Source organism: Talpa occidentalis, unplaced genomic scaffold (assembly GCF_014898055.3).
Source record: "Talpa occidentalis isolate TD23 unplaced genomic scaffold, MPIMG_talOcc4v2.1 talOcc4.5, whole genome shotgun sequence".
NCBI lineage: Eukaryota > Metazoa > Chordata > Mammalia > Eulipotyphla > Talpidae > Talpa > Talpa occidentalis.
This window is the reverse complement of record NW_023604861.1, coordinates 6,979,285-6,999,840: the sequence shown is the minus strand read 5'-3', so window position 1 is coordinate 6,999,840 and position 20,556 is coordinate 6,979,285. Positions and strand designations below refer to the sequence as shown.

The window sequence follows — 20,556 nt, the reverse complement described above, 5'->3', positions numbered from 1 at the left end:
CATCTCACTTCTGCAAGGTCCTTTTTCTTTAATTACTTTGGTTCCCTGAAGGTCAATAGCAGGTACAGCACACAATTTCCTTACATCTTTAAAGGGTCAGGTAGCAAATGTTTCTGGCTCTGTAGGCCCTGCAGTCTGTTACAAGTGCTCACTAGCATCCTGGGGATGAGAAAGCAGCCGTTTCCCATGAAAACCAATGAGTATGACTCTACCAATGCAGTTGTCTTTCAGATTCATGGATTGTCACTGTCATGATGCAGTATTTAAGTTTTTTCCAATAATTTTTTCAAACAATTAGGTAAAATCCAACTCTAGGTTGTGAACTTTATAGAGACAGGTTTGGTTTGGATGGGATCACAGACTTTAGCTTGCAGACTCCTGTTCTACTGGATTCCTCAGGAAGGAGTCATGAGTTCTTGCTTTGTTGTTGGGTTTCCCTCCTGTGCACTGGGGGTTGGTCTGCTAGGCCCCTCGGTTCACACTGTTCTTGACTCTTTCAATGTAATACCTTGCTCTGTTTTGGTGTGAATTACTGTCAAAATCTGGCCACAGCTGAAACTTCCCTTTTGTGCAGGTCATTTGTGCATTCTTTCTTACTCTGTTGTGCCCTTTTCTTAAGTAATGTTGCTGGGCTGTGTTATGGTGTTGGTCACTTTGGGTTGAACTTCTCAGCATCTGTAGTATGCTCTTTTCATACATATTTTCAGTTTTAAAGAAAAGTGTTCTTGAATTACATTTTTCAATAATCTTTGCTTCATTTTTTTCAAAAGACTCCTCTCATCAATATATTTGGTATTCTTTGTTGATTCTTAGTATTTGTCATTTTCTTTTTTGATACTTAAATTTTTAAAAAGTTTCCTCCTCACTTGCTATTTCTGGTAAGGTATTACCTGATTCTAAAATGGTATCCACTCTTGCCTTCTCTCAGGGTGAGTCTTCATCTCTGAAATGGTTTTCTTTTTCATTTCTAATTTTTTAAAAAGATTTATTTTTATTTATTTATGCACACAAGAACTGGGGTAAGGGCCAGAGGTGCAGGGGGTGAGAGGATTCACCAGAGACAGAGTGGGGAGCAGAACAGGCAGACCAACCGAAATACACTGCTGAGGGGAGCAGCAGGGAGACAGGAGAGGTCTGCTTTGCCATGTGGGTAGCTCCCTGGCTGGGGATTGAACTCATGCTGCAGTGGCTGGTGATAAATGATGGCACTGGGTCTTTAACTCCTGCACCCCCAGGGAGGCCCTTTGTCATTTCTAATTCTATCCTGAGGTCTATCGCCTAATTTCTAATTCATATTTTCTATTTTTACATGTCTTTCACCTTGTCTTGAAAGAGAAGGTAACCAGTTTTCATCACTTGTGTTGGCATGTCTTCTGTCCTGGCCATCCCCTTCCCCCTCCTGGATGTTATTCTGGCCCTTTTTTTAACCCTTATAAAAAATTTGGGATTTTTACCTTGATACTTTAATTTTGCTTAGTTTATGTGTGAAATTTGTTTTCTTCTATAATGTTTTTTAAAGTCATCTATTTTTTTAAAAAAATCACTGACTTATTTCCAAGAGTTCAAATATTTGAAAAGAGAAGAGCAGGAAAGGGTTTTTATGTGAGGCCTTGGAAAGATGAATTGGCCTTGTTTACACTGTATCTGTTATTTGTTTGATGCTCATATTGTCATCACCCTGTTCAGTGGGTCTCCCTGTCTGCTACTACATGGTTTCGCAATAACTGATTAATTTTGAAAAACCTTTCTCACTGATTCCTTTTATAACAAGTGCTGTTTTCTCTCTAGCTGTCCAGCACTTGTCCTTTTCTACCAGAAACCCATTTTTCTACTACAAGGAATACATTAATGTCCAGCAGTTGTCCCTAAGCTGTGTCTCCTGTCCGACCCTGATTTTACAGGTTATCTAAGTAGTAATTCTTGGTGAGCCTAAAGTGTATTCATTTAAAAAATCTTGAATTCATAATATAACAGTTTACTATTTACCAACTTTTGTGCTATTTCTTAGGATTAATCATCCCCATCATAAAGCCTGTTGTAAATTAAATTTCTTAATTTCTCTCACGTAAGATTCAACTCCAGCCTGTTCCCCCATTTGGTCAAAATGTGATGAGACCATAAAATCACAAGATTTCAGAGACCTCTTGGAGCAGTGATTGCAGCTTTTCGTGCTTTTAGCTTTTTGTCATCCCCTTCCAATGATGATGAAAACAATTCCTACTTTTTTTGCAACCATAGGAAGTTTTTCTGTGTTCAGGTATTACATTTATCATTAGGGTAAATTTGAAAGTGTAATTTTGAAAATTAAAAAGTGTAGTTTTAGATGTAATTTTTTTGCCAAGGCGTGTCATAAGAACTTGCTGATGATTAAGGGGAATGTATAATTACATAGATGCCAAGGTACAAAATAAACAGAAGCATATCCGAGCTTGCTCATGAGTGGGTGCATTCAGGGTTAGCAAAGAGAATCAAAAAGTTGCTAGTGGAGAAATTCTGCCCTTAAGCCTAACTCACACAAATGACTGGGGTCAAGAACTCAGGTCTTTGTAATTACCATTCTGTCTTACCCTAGCTTCATCCTTGCTTTTTTGGTCAAAGAATGATGGGAGTAAGGAGCTAGGATATTGCTTTCTCATTTTGCTTTAATTACATTTAAAGCCTAACCCCGGGAATACTACCAAAACATATAGATAAGAAGGAAGTTGGTTCATAGAAACATTTGTTTGAATAGTTACTCAGCTTACCCCTGGCTATTATTCTTTTGTGTTGAATGGGACAAAGAATAGCCACTAAATACTTGATGTGGTTTTTTTTTTTTTTCTTGGTAATTTTGCATTTTTGAATGAGTAATTTTCCTCAAATTAGAATGCATGAGAAAAACCTGGTTAATCAGTGGTTCCTGGTCATTGGGCTCTTGTTAATCAGAAGTTTTACTGTATAATCATAACGTATTTTGGATGTTCTCATTTATGTTATTTCTTCAACTCTTTGTCTGTGTAGGCATTCTGATTACTTGATTACATCTGCCTGGCATAGTGGTATTTAAAACCGCATTTATAATAAAAATCTCTCCATTTTAGCAAGTAAAATGAGAATACAGAAAGACAATTGATAGTTGAGACATGATTGTTTGCTCTTGACTTTTCTTGGTGTTTAGTGGGTTTTAGGTTTGGGGATAAAGAGAATTGAATATGATTACTGCTCTGGTCCAAAATGACTGGTTTATACAGCTGGAGAGAGTATGTGGAGACGTAGGCCTGCCACTGCTTCTTCAGAGAAGACCCACTATTCCTGGGTTTCACATATTTTTTTCTAGAAAAATAAGATTCTTCCATTAAAACTACCTAAAAATGGGCCTCTCTGGTGGCACAAGGGGTTAAAGTCTCAGCATTATGAGGCTATCAGCAACCACTGCAGCACAAGTTTGATTCTTGGCCAGGAAGCTGACCCACTTGGCATAGCAGACCTCTCTTGGCCCACCCGCTGCTCCCCTCAGCAGTGTATTTCAGTAGATTTGCCTGTTCTGCTCCCCACTCTGTCTCTGGTGAATCTTCTCACTCCCCTGCACCTCTGGCTTATACCCCAGTTCTTGTATGCATAAACAAATAAATCTTTTTTTTTTTTAAGATTTTATTTTTATTTATTAATACAAGCACTGGGTACAGTCAGAAGCTTGGGAGGGCGAGAGAATCCACCAGAGCCAGAGTGGGGAGCAGAGCAGAGCAGGCAGACCGACAAAGCACACTGTTGAGGGGAGGAGCGGGCGGCAGGAGAGGTCCGCGCTCCATGCGGGACCCTCGCCCGGCGGCCTGGATCGAACCGGCTGCGGACAGCCTCGCAATCCAGCGCCCAACCGCCGCGCTACCAGGGAGGCCCACAAATAAATCTTTTTTTAAATACCTACCTAAAAACATTTGATGGAGAGGTACTTTATGAGCATCTGTTAGGACTGAAGCAGATTCTCATTTAACTTTCTGCCGCTTGCAACACTGGCAATTAATTGTAGGTGTTAGTTTCCTGTAATGTATATTGGGGGTCCTGTACTGCTAGCTATCTTATTATCCTGGGGTTCTCTCTCTCTCTTTTTTAAATTATAAGCCTTTATTTACTTATTTTTTAAAGATTTATTTATGTATGCAAAAACCAGGGTCCAGGCCAGATGTGCGGGAGGGTGAGAGGATTCACAGAGTGGGAAACAGAACAGGCAGACTGACCAAAATACATTGCTGAGGGGAGCAGCAGGCGAGGCAGGAGAGGTCTGCTCACTATGTGGGCATCTCCAGGGCTGGTGGGGCTCGAACTGGCACTGCAGAGGCTGCGAACAGCTTCACAGCGGAGCACTCAACTGCCTGTGCCACCAGGGAGGGAGGCCCTGGGGTTCTTTTTTTATCAGAACTTCTGGATAGGGGACAGGAACTAACTAAGACAAAAAGTAATAACTAAGCTGGATTACCCAGCTTAGTGTTTTACGTTATTATTTTATTCAGTCTAGCAGTCAAACTTGCAAGGTGGTTGTTATCCCCCTTGTCACACCAAGAAGAGGAGACTTTATAAACTTAGAGCCTAAAAATTCCCCATTCTGCTTTGCTTCCGGGCGTGAGGGGAAGTACATGTTGGGAAGGCTTTGACTTTTCTGTATGTTTTTTCTGAATGATTTCATATTTCATCTGCAACTTTGAATTCCTTCCACATCTGATGTAAAGGACAATTCTTCACCTAAGCCTGGACTTGTCCTGTAGCCCCGAGGCCCCGGGGAACTGCATCCTGAACTGGACACCCACCTGTCTCCCTCAGCCTGTGCAGAGCTGGTCTTCTTTATGTATCCTGGCTCTTACTTTTCCTCCTGCTCTGGGCAGGTTTAATCCTCTTGGGCTGCAGTGACCAAGAGAGCCCCCTGGGCTGCGCACTGCAGTGGCTGCTCGGTTGATATTCTCACCGAACGAGCTCTTCTGTCCTGAGTCCTTTCAGGCAGCAGTGCCAGAGGCTAGGAAGCAAGTTGCACAGGTGATGTGCAAGTCTGCCATTTATGCTGTGTCCCACCCTCACCAAAGGTCATGGCCAGTTGACAGGTACACACCTTACTTGGATGACACCCAGCACGCAAAGCTGCTTTCTCCTTCTTAATATTTAACCTCACATCTTTACCTAATCACCTCAGCCTCTACCTCAGCAAACCCTCCTTGGCTTCTCCAGACCAAGCTTCATGGCGACACACACTACCCTGCCTTTGTCCCATCCCTAAATGCTGTTCACCTCATTTGCTTTTGGCTTATTACAATAGCATCAACTGAGAGGGTCTGGGGAACCGAGTGTCATTTGTGTGGTGCAGGTTTTATTGAACTGTTACTCTGCGCAGCAAAGCCCTGCTGTGTTCCCAAGAGGACGGTTAGATGGAGCAGTTCTCGTTACTTTGCTATAGCTCTCTGATTTGACTTTGCCTCCTGCTTCTGTGTCCACATGTGCCACATGCATAGCTGGGTACATCAGTACCCATGAGCCATATATAGTGTGCTATATATTTTAATCTGCTTGCTTTTAAGTAGTTTTTAGTATATAAGTCATTGGTTAATCTACACGTGGGCTTTTCTCTCTATAAAGCTGTGACTGCCTATCAAATAGTGTGATTGGGCCTCCCTGGTGGCACAGGGGTTAAAGACAGCACTATCAAGCTATTGCCAGTCACTGCAGCATTAGTTGGATCCCCAGCCGGCCAGGGAGCTACCCACGTGGTGCAGCAGACCTCTTCTGTCTCGCCCGCTGCTCCCCTCAGCAGTGTGTTTCAGTAGATCTGCCTGTTCTGCTCCCCACTCTGTCCCTGGTGAATCCTCTCACCTCTGCACCTCTGGCCTGTACCCCAGTTCTTGTATGCATAAATAAACAAATGTTTAAAAAAACAACAAGGACTCCCTGGTGGCGCAGGGGGTTAAGATGCAACCTATGAAGCAATACGCAGCCACTGCAGCATGAGTTCACTCCCTGGCCAGGGAGCTACCCACATGGCCCAGCAGACCTCTCCTGACTCGCCTGCTGCTTCCCTCAGCAGTGTATCTCAGTCAATCCACGTGTTCTGCTCCCCACTCTGTCTCTGGTGAATCCTCTCACCCCCCACCCCCACACCTCTGGTCTGTACCCCAGTTCTTGTATGCATAAATAAATAAATCTTTAAAAAAAAAAAAGTGATCTTTTCACCCAAACTCCCACTTGTGTTTCTCCACAGGCAGCAGAGAACGTCGTTTTCATTGGCCCTGACACACATGCTATTCAGGCCATGGGGGACAAGATTGAAAGCAAATTATTAGCTAAGAAAGCAAAGGTTAACACAATCCCTGGCTTTGATGGCGTAGTAAAGGTAAGAAATGACGTGTTCTAATCCTTATGGGACGTGTCCTCATGTCCAACATTTTTTCTGAGGTGTAAGTTGAAATACATTTATTGCTTTAAAAAATATACATGTGTGTGGTAAAAAAAAGTCATTTGCCCTTTGTTGTTTTAAATGGTGTAAGTTGAAAAGAGCAAGAAGCCACTTAAGCCTTGCATTTAACGAGTTAGCATTGACTCAGATGCTCACAGGGAGGGTTGGTGAATTAGCAACTGCGCCATTTGCTCTCTGGATTTCATGAAATGATGCTGCATATTTAGTGTATTTAGTAGTTCTCTTTAGTGTTTTTGCATTGAGCTTCTGTCCCTGTGGGTACAATGTAATTATGTAATCATGTTTCCTATGGAAAGTGGTGTAAAACTATAAAACTATAGAACCCAAACATCAACTTCTCACCTGCTAGTGCCTTCTGCAGCGGCAGGTTTCTAAGGAAGAAATGCAGAAATGTGAGTGTGTGCGTCCCAACTCCCCGGAGAAAAGTGATTTCATCTTTTCTCATTAGAAGAGAGTCGCTTTGTAGACTTGAACCCGGTGGCTTGAGTTAGTTTGCAAGAAGCCCCTACTGTGAGGGGCCATTTCATGCATTGCAGGAGAGTTAGCAAGCTTGGCCCTTGGCTACGAGTCTCAGCTCTTGTCTGTATGTGCCTTAACCTGTCGTCATCCTTCCCTCTCCTCTCGCCTTCTGTCTGGTTACAAGGAAGAGGTGATGGGGCCTCCCTGGTGGTGCAGGGGGTTAAGCATCAGTGCTACCAAACAATCTGCAGCTATTGCAGCATAAGTTCGATCCCTGCCAGGGAGCTACCCCTACGGTGCAGGAGACCTCTCCTGTCATGCCTGCTGCTCCCCTCAGCAGTGTATTGCAGCAGTCTACCTGTTCTGCTCCCCACTATGTCTCTGGTAAACCTTCTCACCCCCCCACACCTCTGGCCTGCACCCCAGTTCTTGTATGAATGGATGAATAAATCTTAAAAACAAAACAAAGCAAAACAAAAAACCCAAGTAAGAGGTGATCCCTGAAGTCCACTTCTTCCTGTACCCATTGCAGACTTGACAGGCTCCAGTCTTCATTCATTTTCTCTCCAACAGAATTGGCAAATCATGGCTCCAGGCATACCTGTGTTTGTAATGTTTTAGTGGAACACAGCCATACCCGTTTCCTTACAGATTATCTATGGCTGATTTTCCATGATAGAGGCAAAGTTGAGTAATTATGAAAGAATGGCTATCCATTTATACCTTTAAACAACTGGCCTTATGTTCCTCCCGCCCATCTATCCTGTGCACTGTGTGATCCAGCTGTAAGGGCGTTTCTCAGATTCTTGAAATGTCTGGACTTAACTCTCTCATGGGTATTGATTCTCCTTCTGCTTCATTCCTGATCATCTCTTCATTGTTTAGACAATGGCTTCAACGTACGTTCCTCATAGAGGCAGTCTGTCTAGATTAGATTAGGCCCCCTGCTTTTTTTCCCCTGAGTACTTTGCACTTCACCCACCCCATTTTAAATCACTTATCGGTTCAGTAAATATTTACCAAGTGTATACTATTTCTCTGATATTGTTTGAAGGGCTGTGCATGTAGTAGTAAATAAAACAGAACAAAAATGAAAAATAAAGTCTACCCTCAAGGAGCTTACATTTTAGTAGAAGGAGACAGCCATTAAAGAAATAATAAAATGTGTAGTACATGTTATAATGAAACAGGGAATGGGGAAATGAAATGCCCCAGGGTAGGAATAAACCATTCACAACTTTAACTAGGTTTTGAAAACCATCTAAAAAGGTGTCAGGGCAAGTGCTGTGGATATCAGGGAGAAGAACAAAGCATGCTGGGCAAGAAGAATGCAAGGGCGAGCTGTTGAGGTTGAAATGCACCTGGTATTGAATAAACAAGGGGTCATGGACTGGCAAGGTCACAGGGGAGAGGGGTCAGTTGAGGCAATAGAGATGAGGTGTGTAGTAGGGAACACAGATTTGGGGGAGCCCTTTGACCTACTTCCAGCCCTGGATTAAGTGCCTGGCTGGTAGGAGTTGGGTTCTGTTTATTATTGCAGCACGTCACTGACTACTGGTGGGCTGAGCACTGTTCTGGGAGAGCAGTTTTACACACTTAACCATTTTATACATGTTGTAGGTCTTTTATCACAATTCATATGACACATGTAGAGTTAGAGAAGAACAGATGATAGAAATAGGTCCACATATGCTTTAAATACTAGATTTGGCTCATAAGGACTGAAATGTCGGTAATATATCAAAGAAATTTGAGGAAAATGTGGAGAAATTTGATAAGCATGTAGAGTATTTCACCAGAGAACTTGAGTTTATAAAACAATTAAATAGAAATTCTGTACCTGCAAATATATGAAAATGGGGGTCTTGTGGAGGTTTGATGGTAACCTAAGCCAAATGTAAGATCTGTGTTATGCGTTTTATGGCTCATTTCTTTTTATGGCTGAGTAATGCTCTGTTGTATGAATTTATCAATATTAAATCTATTCATCAGTTGATAGACTTTTATTCCCCCATTTTCAAGGTTATGAATAGTATGGATGAACCTTGTATATAAGTCTTTGTTGGAATCCTTCTTAAGTTCTTCTGGGCATATTCTCAGGAGTGGAATTGCTAGGTCAAATGGTAATTCATTGTTCTACTCTGTGAGGACCTGCCAGACATACAAACCTTTGTGTAATCCCCTCTTCAGTGTGGGTAGAACCTGGGATCAGTTTTGCTGACTAATAGTGTATGGCAAAGGGTGATGGCTTGCCATTTCCTTAATTAGGTTAGATTATCTCCACCCATTAAAGGGGATGGGGTGTTCCATTACAGTATCTGGCAGTGTTAATTACTATCCCCCCTGTTATTCTGTCTTGTCAAATTATGTTGTTTGATCAGACTGGAACATAGGATTCTAGTTGCTGAAATAAGCATGAAGTAAGGAACCATTTTGAGGATCCCATGTGATAGTGAACCGCAGGCTGCTTTAAGCCATCTGAGATCTGAGAGCCAGCCAAAAAGTAGAGCCCTGAGACACACAGCCACAAAGAAGTCAGTTTTACCCACCCACCCCGCCCCCAGTGAGGTTGGCCCCAGATTTGTCCTTCCTTGACCTCCAAGTAAAAAAACGCCTTCTGGTCATGCCAGAAAGACCCTGGGCAGAATACGACAGACCTTTTTTGTCTAACAGTGAGTGTTCATCCGTGGTTCTTTCCCTTCTAGTTTGACCGGGTCTTGTAGGTTTGGGAGGTGGGTGGGTCATTACGAAACTCAATCTGTTCAGCTCCAGTACAATTGTAAGTTTCTGTGACAAAGAACCCAGGCGTCTTCAGATCCTCAGTTGGGGCTTGGTCTAGTGAAGAGGGGACTGCTGGGCTGGAGCAGCATCATCCTGCCCTGGTGAATAGCCGTGTTCTCTGGAGTTAAGAAAGAGGCCCTCAGGAGCACGTTTGATCTGGAAATTCTGCTTGTACCGCGTGACCGTCTTGTGAAGCGAGTCAGTTAGTGTCTCGTAGGAAAAGGACTGTTTCTTGACTGATAGTCCATTGTGACCACAGGGACATCCAAGTGCAAGGAACGTGTTGGAGATACCCCTTCTCCGGAGGTTGGTTGACTCAGAGAGAGCTCTGCCACAGCAGCAGCATTTATGGCTAATAGCGTCCCACCTGTATCAATAATGAGCAGTTTTTCCTTTTGAGTTGATGGGCATTGATTTACTATTGTAACATTGCCCATTCTATTTTCCATTTTCTTGGCTAGCGTGGAACAATTGTTTTTCCATTGTCATTTCTGTTTATAATATCTGCAGGTGTCTTTCTCCAAAGACTGGTATTTAATTTTTGAAAGGGAACATTCCCTTTCAGCTCTGGGACCATCAATTTGAGTCTTATTCTGCTTTTGTTTTCAGGCTCTCTCAAAACAGTGTGTATGGAGGTGAGGGTTCGACAGTGGGGCTCTTCCCCAGTCAGTTTTTGCTTGTTTATAAAATTTTTTATTTCTGACTTAAAGCTGCTCACAAAAAGTGAGGTGAGAGCTGGGGTTCTCAGTGCTTTAGGGTGCACTCCCAAATGCTGGGTGAAGCCATTGGAGAGCCCATCCAGGAGCGTGCCTGCGGACAGCCCCGTTTCTGTGGCACAGTGTGTGAGACCCACCTGCTCTCATACACCTGGCATTGCTGGGAGCCTCCCAGAGAGCTTGTCCACATGCGTGGTTTTCTAACCTTCTCTTGTTTCTTTTTTTTTTTAATTTTTTTTTTTTTTTTTTTTTTTATAGAGGCATGCTTTATTTATTTGTTTGCTGGTTTCTTTGTTTGTTTTGTTTATACATGCACTGGGTACAGTCAGAAGCACGGGAGGGCGAGAGAATTCACCAGAGCCAGAGCGGGGAGCAGAGCAGGCAGAAGGACCGAAGTACACTGCTGAGGGGAGCAGCGGGCGGCAGGAGAGGTCTGCGCGCCATGTGGGACCCTCCTCCGGTGGCCGGGGAGCAGCCGGGGATCGAACCGGCGCCGCAGAGGCCGCGCGCAGCTTCGCAACCCAGCGCTCAACCGCTACGCCACCGGGGAGGCCCTTAATTTTTTTTTTTTTTTTTTAAAAGATTTATTTATTTATTTATTTATACAAGCACTGGGTACAGTCAGAAGTGCAGGAGGGTGAGAGAATTCACCAGAGCCAGAGCGGGGAGCAGAGCAGGCAGAAGGACCGAAGTACACTGCTGAGGGGAGCAGCGGGCCGGCAGGAGAGGTCTGCGCGCCATGTGGGACCCTCCTCTGGTGGCTGGGGAGCAGCCGGGGATCGAACCAGCACTGCAGAGGCTGCGGGCAGCTTCGCAACCCAGCACTCAACCGCTGCGCCACCGGGGAGGCCCTCTCTTGTTTCTTACGTGATTAGGGGTCTCCAGTCACGCTGAGGGTCTGCCATCCTTCCCCCCAATATTTTCACGCTGAGGTTCTTACTAGCAATATGGACCAGTTTCTAGAAACCAGGGGGCTCTATTATACATCTTAGAATAGTCTGTTTCTTTATAATCTCTGTGTATGTTGCTTAGGCTTGGAATGCCTTCGGGAATGCCTCTCGGTTCAGATTTCAGCAGAAGAACCTTGTCCTGTTCTGACAGGGATTTCATTTGAGAGGGAATGTTGCTCAAGGGTCCTGGCCAGCTGGAGGAAATGGAGAGCAGGTCAGAGGAGGGAAGAGCAGGGGCACTTAGGATGGAGGGAAAGGAGTAGCAGGATAAAGGCCATCAGAGACTGTAAGATTTTCACATTTTTCATTGCACTTTCCTCTGCCTTTTCTCTTCCCTATGAATTTTGTAAGAAAACAATTTTGGAATCTGGATTGCTTTTGAAAGCTTCCTCATGTAAATAAAGAAAAATGTAGAACACTGGGTGGTTTGCTCCCCCTCTACCCAAGGTACCTCTTAAATGAACCACTGGTCTCAAAAGCTTACAAAAGAATCTACTATACTTCTAAATTATCCTTGTGAAACTATACCACTTAGATAGTGTGAATCTGAGTCAGTACGTTCCAGAAGCAGAATGTACTACATGAGAGCACGGAGAGAGCAGAGTGGTGGACCTGAGACGACACCAGGAGCTCTGTTGGCATCGGGGCAGATGTGGCGCCTGTGCATCTCATGTCTTGCCTGTCCTGCCCCCCGACACCTCCCAAAGGTTGGTCATCTCTAGTTGACAATGTGCAATGCCTGTTGATGAGATTCGGAGGGGAGATCTCTCCCAGACCCGGTATCCCATGAACAAAACCAGTCGACACTGGTGCAAGTTCTCCAGGTTTTTGGTACAGAGCCCAAGGACACATTTGTCTGTTTGGTACTGTCTGATGACACCTGCTGCGCTCACTGGCTGCTTAGAGCCCACCTGGACCATGAACTTCAGGTCCTAAGTCTGTTGTCACCCCTATGATCATGGTCTTAGGGACTTAAAAATGTTGAGGATATTTGGTTACTAATAAGGTAGGTTTTGTTAATAGAAGGAGGGTTTCTTCCATTACGAAACATTTTCAAATCTGACCAGAAAATACAAAGGTTCCTCATTCTTAAGATTCCTGAAAAGGAAATTGAATCTCCACCCAAAGTGAGACTTACCTCATTGTGCTTGGGGGGACCCCTAAGTAGGGGACTCAGTGGACATCAGAGCAACCAGCATTTTTTGAATCTGGCATTTTGAATTGTGGCTTTCGTGGGTCTTGCACACATCTCAGTGGACGTTCCCAGGTCTCCTCTGCTGTTAGGTAAGCATCTGGGTTTTGCTTACAGATTCTTTAGGCCTCTTTTGTTGTTTTTGTTTTTCCCAGGGGAGGCTTCATGTGACAATCTACATTTGAATTTGCAACCTCTGTCAGGTTGAAAAATTGAGGAAAGTAGAAGAAATCTTCTCTTTTCAAGTTTGTCTCCTTGTATGCTTTAGATGATCTTGAAGATCCTGTTACATCCTCGGATAATGATGGGGTCTCATTATCTGTGTTAGCTTTGACTGTGGTGTACGTTCTTAACACCTGTTGTCTGACTTAATTTAAATCACAACTGAACCTGTAGGTTATAGTTGCAGATAAGCATTTAAAAATGATGAGGGAATACCCTTTTATTTCTCTGATGGCGTTAATACTAGCTTTGTTTTTAGTTTGATTTTAATTCTTTCTGACGGAGGCTATTCATATATATTTTTAAATTTGATTCTTGGCATTTCTTGTGTAGCAGCCCCACCTTCACTGGAACTACACTGCTTTTCACATGTGGTGGTCTAGATTTGTTAGATAAGAGATTACTTTTGCAGGCATCTATGCAGATAGAGCTTTGCTAATGCAAATAAATAGTGTAAATTTTTGGAATACTTTGTGGCTTTAGCAACTGCATTAGCAATACTTTGGCATTGGAAAAAATGTATGTGCTAATTATAGATAATTTTTTTAATCTGTGTGTTTTTTTTTTTAAATTAGCCTGTGGTATTTTTAAGACTGCATTCTTTTTCTTGGAAACTATATTATACTCTACTTTTTTCTCCCCAAGTAAATTTTACCTGCAGCTTGAAATGGTTTTAATTTGTTACATTTCTCCTTAAAACTTCTGTTACTTTCTCATTTGGATCTTTAGCATGTAACATGAAGGTTATGTGGAGATGGTTTGAATATATTGGGTGCAGCACTTAAAATGCCTCCAGGAACTTCTCTTGAATCATCCTTTCCATGAGTGAGAAACTCATGTTTTAAAATGTAATTCTCAAGTACCCATCTGGTGTCAAGTATTTGCCTTGAACAAACTTGTTTTATTCAACACCCCCTTAGCTTCCTCTTAGGAAGTGGACAGCAGAGTGAAGAGTGTCTACTTGAAACTGTTGGAAAACAGGGTTTGCAATCCTCGCGGCTTGTTCAGCAAAGAATTACAAGCTGCAGACCCTGATTTCTAAGAGCTTCGAGTCCCCTTAGGGAGACAACAAGTAGTTGGGCAATTTAATACATTTTAATGATGCTAAACCCAGAGTGCATGAGAGGCAGCAGGAGCCACGCACCCCACTTTAGGGTGTGCTGCGGATCTTCTGATGACAGTGACATCTGAATGATGCCTAAAGTCCGAGTAATAGTGAATCAGCCAAAAGGTCGAGAAAAAGACAAAACTTGCGAACTGATGTGAGGCATCCTGCAGGGAGGGCAAGGAGGGGTCAGAACAGGGGAGGGAGAGCACAAGGGACAGCAGTGATGGGACCTGGGGGGCTATGGTGGGGGGAGAACCACGGGGACCACACCCGAGGGGAGAAATCAAATACTGTCCAAAGATGGACGATGTAAGAAAATAAATAAAATTTAAAAATTAGTGAATTAGCTAAAAAGCAAGGATGATGATGGAGACACACTTCTAAGGTCAATGAAAACATCTTAATGCAAAAGCTCAGAGCTTCCTGACCAGGGGGGTTTTAGAAAACTGCGGGTATGTGGGAGGGGGAGAGCTGGAGAGGGAATCAGGCCTTGGGCGCTGTGCAGCTGCTCTTGAAGGTCACTCTTGTGCCTCTGGGAACCTCCGAATGGCTCATGTAGAAGAGTTAACATGATCAAATGGTGTAATTGGAAAAGTAATATTTTCTAGAATGATGAAAATGTGCCCAGTACCTTTGGTAGATGCAGAGCACTCTCCTTTGGTCCAGGCAAGATGGTTGGGCCTACCAACAAAGTATTCCGAAGGGGCAAAGGAGATGAGTGGAGAGAATGTGGAAGATGATTCATAAGAGTTAAGTGATCCGTTAGATGTCAGGTGTGAAGCAGAGGGAGGAATCACCAGGGATTAAATTTTTGCATTTGGTTGTAAAACCTATTAGCATACTAATTTGGGGGGAAAGTTCATTAAACTTCTGTGAGTCCTATTGTCCTTAGGAGAGAACAGAATACCCATTTACATTCCAGAGCAGAGTATGGTAATGTATTATTTGAATGAGGTTTACAAATGATGAGTGTAGGTTTAAAGCAATAATTGTTTTTTATCACCTAATTAGCCAGATTAAAAAAACTGAGCCCTGCTTTAGCAGAAAGAGCCAAAGAACAAAAACAGTTAGTGTGAAGGGAATCATTTAAAAAAAAAAAAACAAAAAAAAACCCAAAAACTGAAAACAAGCTGTGTCCTAGCAATCAGGAAGTACTGTCTTCAATATCATTATACTTACCCCTGCTAAACTTTACCAGGGTCATTGATTTTCCTTATGATGCCTTCAAGGCTTTATATTTTTGAGAAAAGATTCAGTTACGTTGATCAGGATGTCTTATCGTTAGAGAACTGTGTATTAAGGTTTAGAAGGTTTTGGAAGTCTATTAAAGTGGTCTTCCGTCTAGCTTGTAGTAAGCAACCATCCACCCGGGATGGTTGGAAGTTTTGCTCTCCTTTCTAAACGAATGCAGACTGTTTTGAGGATGCTTTTTGCAAGCAGGTACACCCATAGTGTCTTGAAGCAGTGATCTTGAACAATTTTTTTTTCCCCAAAAATAGTTGCTGTTCTTTCTAGAACAGGCTGAGAAAAATTAAAACCTAAGTAGCTTCCCATCTGAGTGAGAGCTGGGCTCTTTTCAGGCTATGGAGAATTCAGGGCTGGTAAGCAGCTGTACATAGCAAGTGAGAAAAGAGAAGTGTCCTTGAAGACAGAGGCCATATGTCTGTGTGTGACACTGACATCACTGTAGAAATATACTGGGTGTTTAGCCTCCAGGGAGAATGATTTGAATCAGCCTGCCTTTGTTAGTTTTTGCTTCCATCCCTGCCCTTCTTCCCGCTCCCCAACGGTGACAAGGACACAGATCTGACCCTGGAAGGGCACCGAGTTTGAAGTGTGATGCCAGTTACACAGGTGCCTGGGATGAGTGATGACCAAGGCCAGGTTGGGGGTAAGAGTGAGGTGGGGCGGCAACCTTGCCAGTTTGGGGTGGTGGCTGCTACCTTAGCAATTGCCAACCTGAGTTGGGTGCTCTTGGGTGTCAGTCACTGTTGCGCGTGTATCACTCAGGTTTAGTTGCCATCGCTCTGTGAGATGCTGCTGTCTCCATCAGCGCTGGGCCTGGCTGTCTTCTTCGCTGTGGGTGCCATGGAGCACTTTCAAGTACATCAGGCTTGCAGGAAGCCACCTGATTTTAGTTGGTTCTTTTTAATATTCATGATCTACATATTGCTGATCAAGCATCACCCAGCCATCCCAACACTCGCAAATCAGTTTCTCACTGTTACTGTTCTTGGTTTGGATAGTGGAGCTCCCTTGGTGTGAAGGAAATGGATACTGGTGGCTTCTTCCCTCTTTCTCCTTTTCTTGAACTGCTGTTTCGGAACGAAACACCCTAATGCTTTCCTGCAACCCTTTTCCCATTAATGGCCCTGGGAGTTAATGTCAAAGCCCGAATATGACATCCTCTGATACTGGTTGGGACTGCAGAGTGTTGAACCCCAGTGACTTGTCACTTCGAGCCATGGAATCAAATGATATCGCTGATGTCATATTCCTGATGGCTTCAAGGTGGAAGGGTGGGTGAAACCATTAGATAATCTGAATAATACTTTCAAGTGTTGCTGATCTGAGTTTACAATTATGAAAGTCTGAAGTATGACATTTTGAACCTTATGGTAAAAACCTCAATATAACGATAGTAAAAGTGCCTCTTCTCCCCAATTTTGACCCTACTTTCTGGCACTAACCCAGGCTGCATTTCTCATTTCTCATGTGTGTCCATTCATAAGCTTTTATGCACATGCGCAGGTGCTTTGTTTTAATGTAAATAAGACCACATTATATATACTACCCTACCACTTGTTTTTTCCCCTAGAGTGTGTGCTGTTATCTTTAGAGAATTATTTGCCCTCTAAAACCTGAGTCCCTGGGTCATCACCTGGAGCATGGGTGTAGGGTATTTAGAGTCTGTGCTGAGATTGAGTAGGCCAGCCCTTCCACACCCACTTCCTTCTGACCTCTGCACTTCCTTACAGGGCTGATTTTAGCCTCATGGACTGGCTTTTGGTTTCTAAAACTACTAATTACCTTCCTGGAGTTTTTCTGCACATTATGTAAATACGTAGAAGGACTCTGTCAAGAGTCCTTTCTCCCCAATTTTCCCAGGACTACCTGTTTTTATCCTCAGTTTTTTTTTTTTTTTTTTTTTTTTAATTTTCTAGAGGCATGTCTTATTTATTTATTTATTGTTTGTTTGTTTGATACATGCACTGGGTACAGTCAGAAGCGCGGGAGGGCGAGAGAATTCACCAGAGCCAGAGCGGGGAGCAGAGCAGGCAGAAGGACCGAAGTACACTGCTGAGGGGAGCAGCGGGCGGCAGGAGAGGTCTGCGCGCCATGTGGGACCCTCCTCTGGTGGCCGGGGAGCAGCCGGGGATCGAACCGGCTGCAGAGGCTGCAGGCAGCCTCGCAACCCAGCGCTCAACCGCTGCGCCACCGGGGAGGCCCTTTATCCTCAGTTTTTAGTTGAAAATTGATTTCAGAAGGATTTTTTTCTGAACAGTTTATCTAGAACGGGTGGGGTGGCCCCTTTTACTCTCTCCCTCAGTATTACTTGTTTTCATGTAGCATCATTTCAATTTTCACTTGATTTGTTTGCTCTCTTTTCTGTTTTTCTCATTAGGTTCTAAGTTCCATGTAGTATTGTCCACTAAATATATGTTGAATTAATGTATAACTAGATGAATAAGAAGATGTGGATGATACTCATTCTTTTTAAAGGCTATGTAATATTCCAGCTTATGTATGTGCCATTTATGGTACCAATTCCTTATTGAAGACCGTTGAAATTGTTTTCAGGCTTCCTCATCAAAATGCCACCAAATTGAAAACAACCAAGTGCTTTCTGTATCTGTCTGTGTGCATGCATGAGCCAGAGGCTAATATCCTAAAAATGCGATAGCTGAGTCAAAATGTGTCCAGTATCTGATAGATAACTGACAGTTCCCTTTTGAAAAAAAATTGTCCCATTTTGTACTGGATGAGTGATGTGAGTTGACTTTCTTTGTCTTCCAAGTCATCAGTCCAGGCTAGTCTCAAACTTAGATGAAAACTGGTGTCTCATTCTTGTTTTTGCATGTCTGTACCCTTGATAGAGTCCTCTACCTATTTACACAATGTGCAGAAAAACTCTAGATTAGGAAGGTAATTAGTAGATCTAGAAACCAAAATCTAGTCCATGAGGCTAAAGGTGAACCTGTTTTATAAATTAAACTCTTCAGTTGCATTTTATTTTATTTTTTAAAAGATTTAGTTATTTATGCATACAAGAGCTGGGATACAGGCCAGAGATGTGGGGGGTGAGAGAATTCACCAGAGACAGAGTGGGAACAGAACGGGCAGACTGACTAAAGTAAAGTACACTGCTGAGGGGAGCAGCGGGCGAGTCAAGAGAGGTTTGCTGCGCCATGTGGGTTGCTCCCTGGCTGGCTGGGGATCAAACTCGTGCTGCAGAGGCTGCGGATGCTTCATAGTGTGGTGCTTAACCCCTTGTGCCACCAGGGAGACCCCTTCAGTTTCTTTTTATGTAAACTTTTTATCTAATCCTTTGCCCATTTTTCCTGATGATTGGGAATTCCAGTTTTCATTAAATATTCCCCCTCCTACAGTCAACCTTATAGGGAAGTCAGTTAGGCTGTGTGATGGATGTGTCAGCTTCATTGAATTTGGAGCTCTGTGGGGTTTTAAAAAAAATTCTCTTTAAAAGTAGTATTTTATTGCCTGATAATAAAACTCCACATGCTGAAAGAACATATGGGAGCTGATTAGGTATACTTAATAGCTTATTATGGAAACTGATAAGAGTTTTTTAAGGTCCAGTACATAATATGTCCTCAGTAAAATATTTTGGGGAGGAACAAATGACAAGTGAAAATTTATTTTTAAGGCAGTTTGATTTTACTGGGATTTTGATTTAGTAGGATTTGCTTTTCATAGTAAGAAAACTGAAATTAAAAGACAAGGGTGTTTTGCGGCAGTTGCTAGAGGTATTGGATTGGTGGCAGGTCGGGAATGTGGAGCAGTTTGCTTTGTGTAGCTGTGTCTCTCCAGCCCTGACATCTGTGCTGTGTGTAAATGTAAACTAATGGCAACACGGGACTGGAGGAGTCTCGTCGCCCTCTCTCTGCATTTGCCGCCTGGTCAGTTCTTCAGGTAACATACTTCTTAGGCAGGGTTTATTTTCTCTCACAATATCTTTTGCAAATGTACCGCTTGCCCTTTGAAAAAGACATGTGAAAACTTTCCTTCTAGGCTTCTTATAATCCAGTTTCCATCAGCCACACTCTTCCTGTATTTTGTTCGGGAGGCACTAATTGTCCGCATTTGGCGGGTTTAACACTTCCTGACAGAGAGGCTATTAAGGGGAAGTATTCTCCAATAACTGTCACTGGCTGGAACAAAGAACCTTCAAACTCAATGTGTGGAAACCACTAACATTCCTAAATGACCCTTTTCATGGATTTTTATCCCTTTAAGCTAAAATTTGGAGAATGTAGGGTCAGCAAAAACAGCAAGGTGTAATAAAGCAGTAAACTTTGATTTTTGGGGGGAGGGTAGAAGTATAGATTTATCTCTGACTTGAAAACAATTGTTATTTGGAAAATCTCATTAGCAGATGTGACTGCTTGGAGTAAAAAAAAAAAAAGACTTAAAACTGATGTCGCTCTCAGGACCGCTTTGAACTTAACAAGCACCTATTTGTGGAGCAGACTGGCTAATGAAAGGAAATTAAATTTTTCTGACAACTTCCCCTGCCAACCTCCTTATTCAGGGGATGTTATTAGGTACTGAAGACTTTTAAGGAAGATTTTTTTTATTAGACATAAATGAACCAGTTATAAACATCCCCTACCCCCTTTTAGGGGGTGGAGTGGGAGGGGATTCTAACATGGTTACTCTACATTTTTAAAGTATTAGTTAAAAAGCTTTGCTTTAAAAAAAATTGTTAGGCTTCACATTGGTGTTTTAAAAGAGTTTCCTAAAAAATTCAAACATTCTTACCAGCTAATTGTTTCAAACGATTATTGTCATTCCTAGTCATAGTTTAGTTTACATCACTGAACTTTAAGAAATTAATTTAGAAGGAGGCTTGGACTTAACACCTTTTCAGATTTCTCTTTACTGTTAAATGGGGAAATGTATCCTGTGTTAGACATGGTGAGGGAGAGTTAGTAATCGATGAATGACTTAGATTCAAGGGAAATTCTTGTCCTTTCGGCTACTTAAAAGTCCCAGTGGTACTGGTTGATGGTTAGCAATAATTTTACATCCATAACTTCTTACCTTGTACTGTTGTGGAGTGCATTTTCTTGACTGTGAGGATTGGTTAGTTGAATTTGAGGTTTTCATTTGGGAACAAGATGTAACTGAAGATAAAATATGTATCCAAAAAAAGATGAAAGAAAAAAGAAAAAGTAATGGAGGTTGCTAAATTAATATTTGGGGGAATATTGGCAATTCCTGTAGATACTGGAAATGAAATTTTTTATTTCTGGAAAATCTGTTGAACTCCTCCCAAACAATAGAGAATCAACTCCCCCTGCTGACAGAATCTAGGAAAACATTACCTAGAAAAGGCAGAGGGACAGGAACAAGCTGGCTGTGGACAAGCTTTAATGATCTGATTTATGATTCAGTATTGATGGTAAACATGTAAATTCTGCTCTTAAATCCCAGCAACTGCACCAAATCAT

The 20,556-nt window shown here is 42.6% G+C and overlaps 1 protein-coding gene across 3 annotated transcripts in view; it reads left to right on the top strand.

The window, feature by feature from the left end:
• The window catches only part of PCCA (propionyl-CoA carboxylase subunit alpha), a 299,717-nt gene that overhangs the window by 82,622 nt on the left and 196,539 nt on the right, over positions 1-20,556 (top strand). For 2 of the 3 annotated variants that reach the window (XM_037528749.2, XM_054701346.1), the window contains exon 7: positions 6,218-6,349. The exons of the other annotated variant lie outside the window; for it this stretch is intronic. In XM_037528749.2, coding sequence (XP_037384646.1) covers positions 6,218-6,349 — 132 coding nt within the window. The remainder of the gene's footprint in view (positions 1-6,217; positions 6,350-20,556) is intronic. 3 annotated transcript variants of the gene reach the window in all.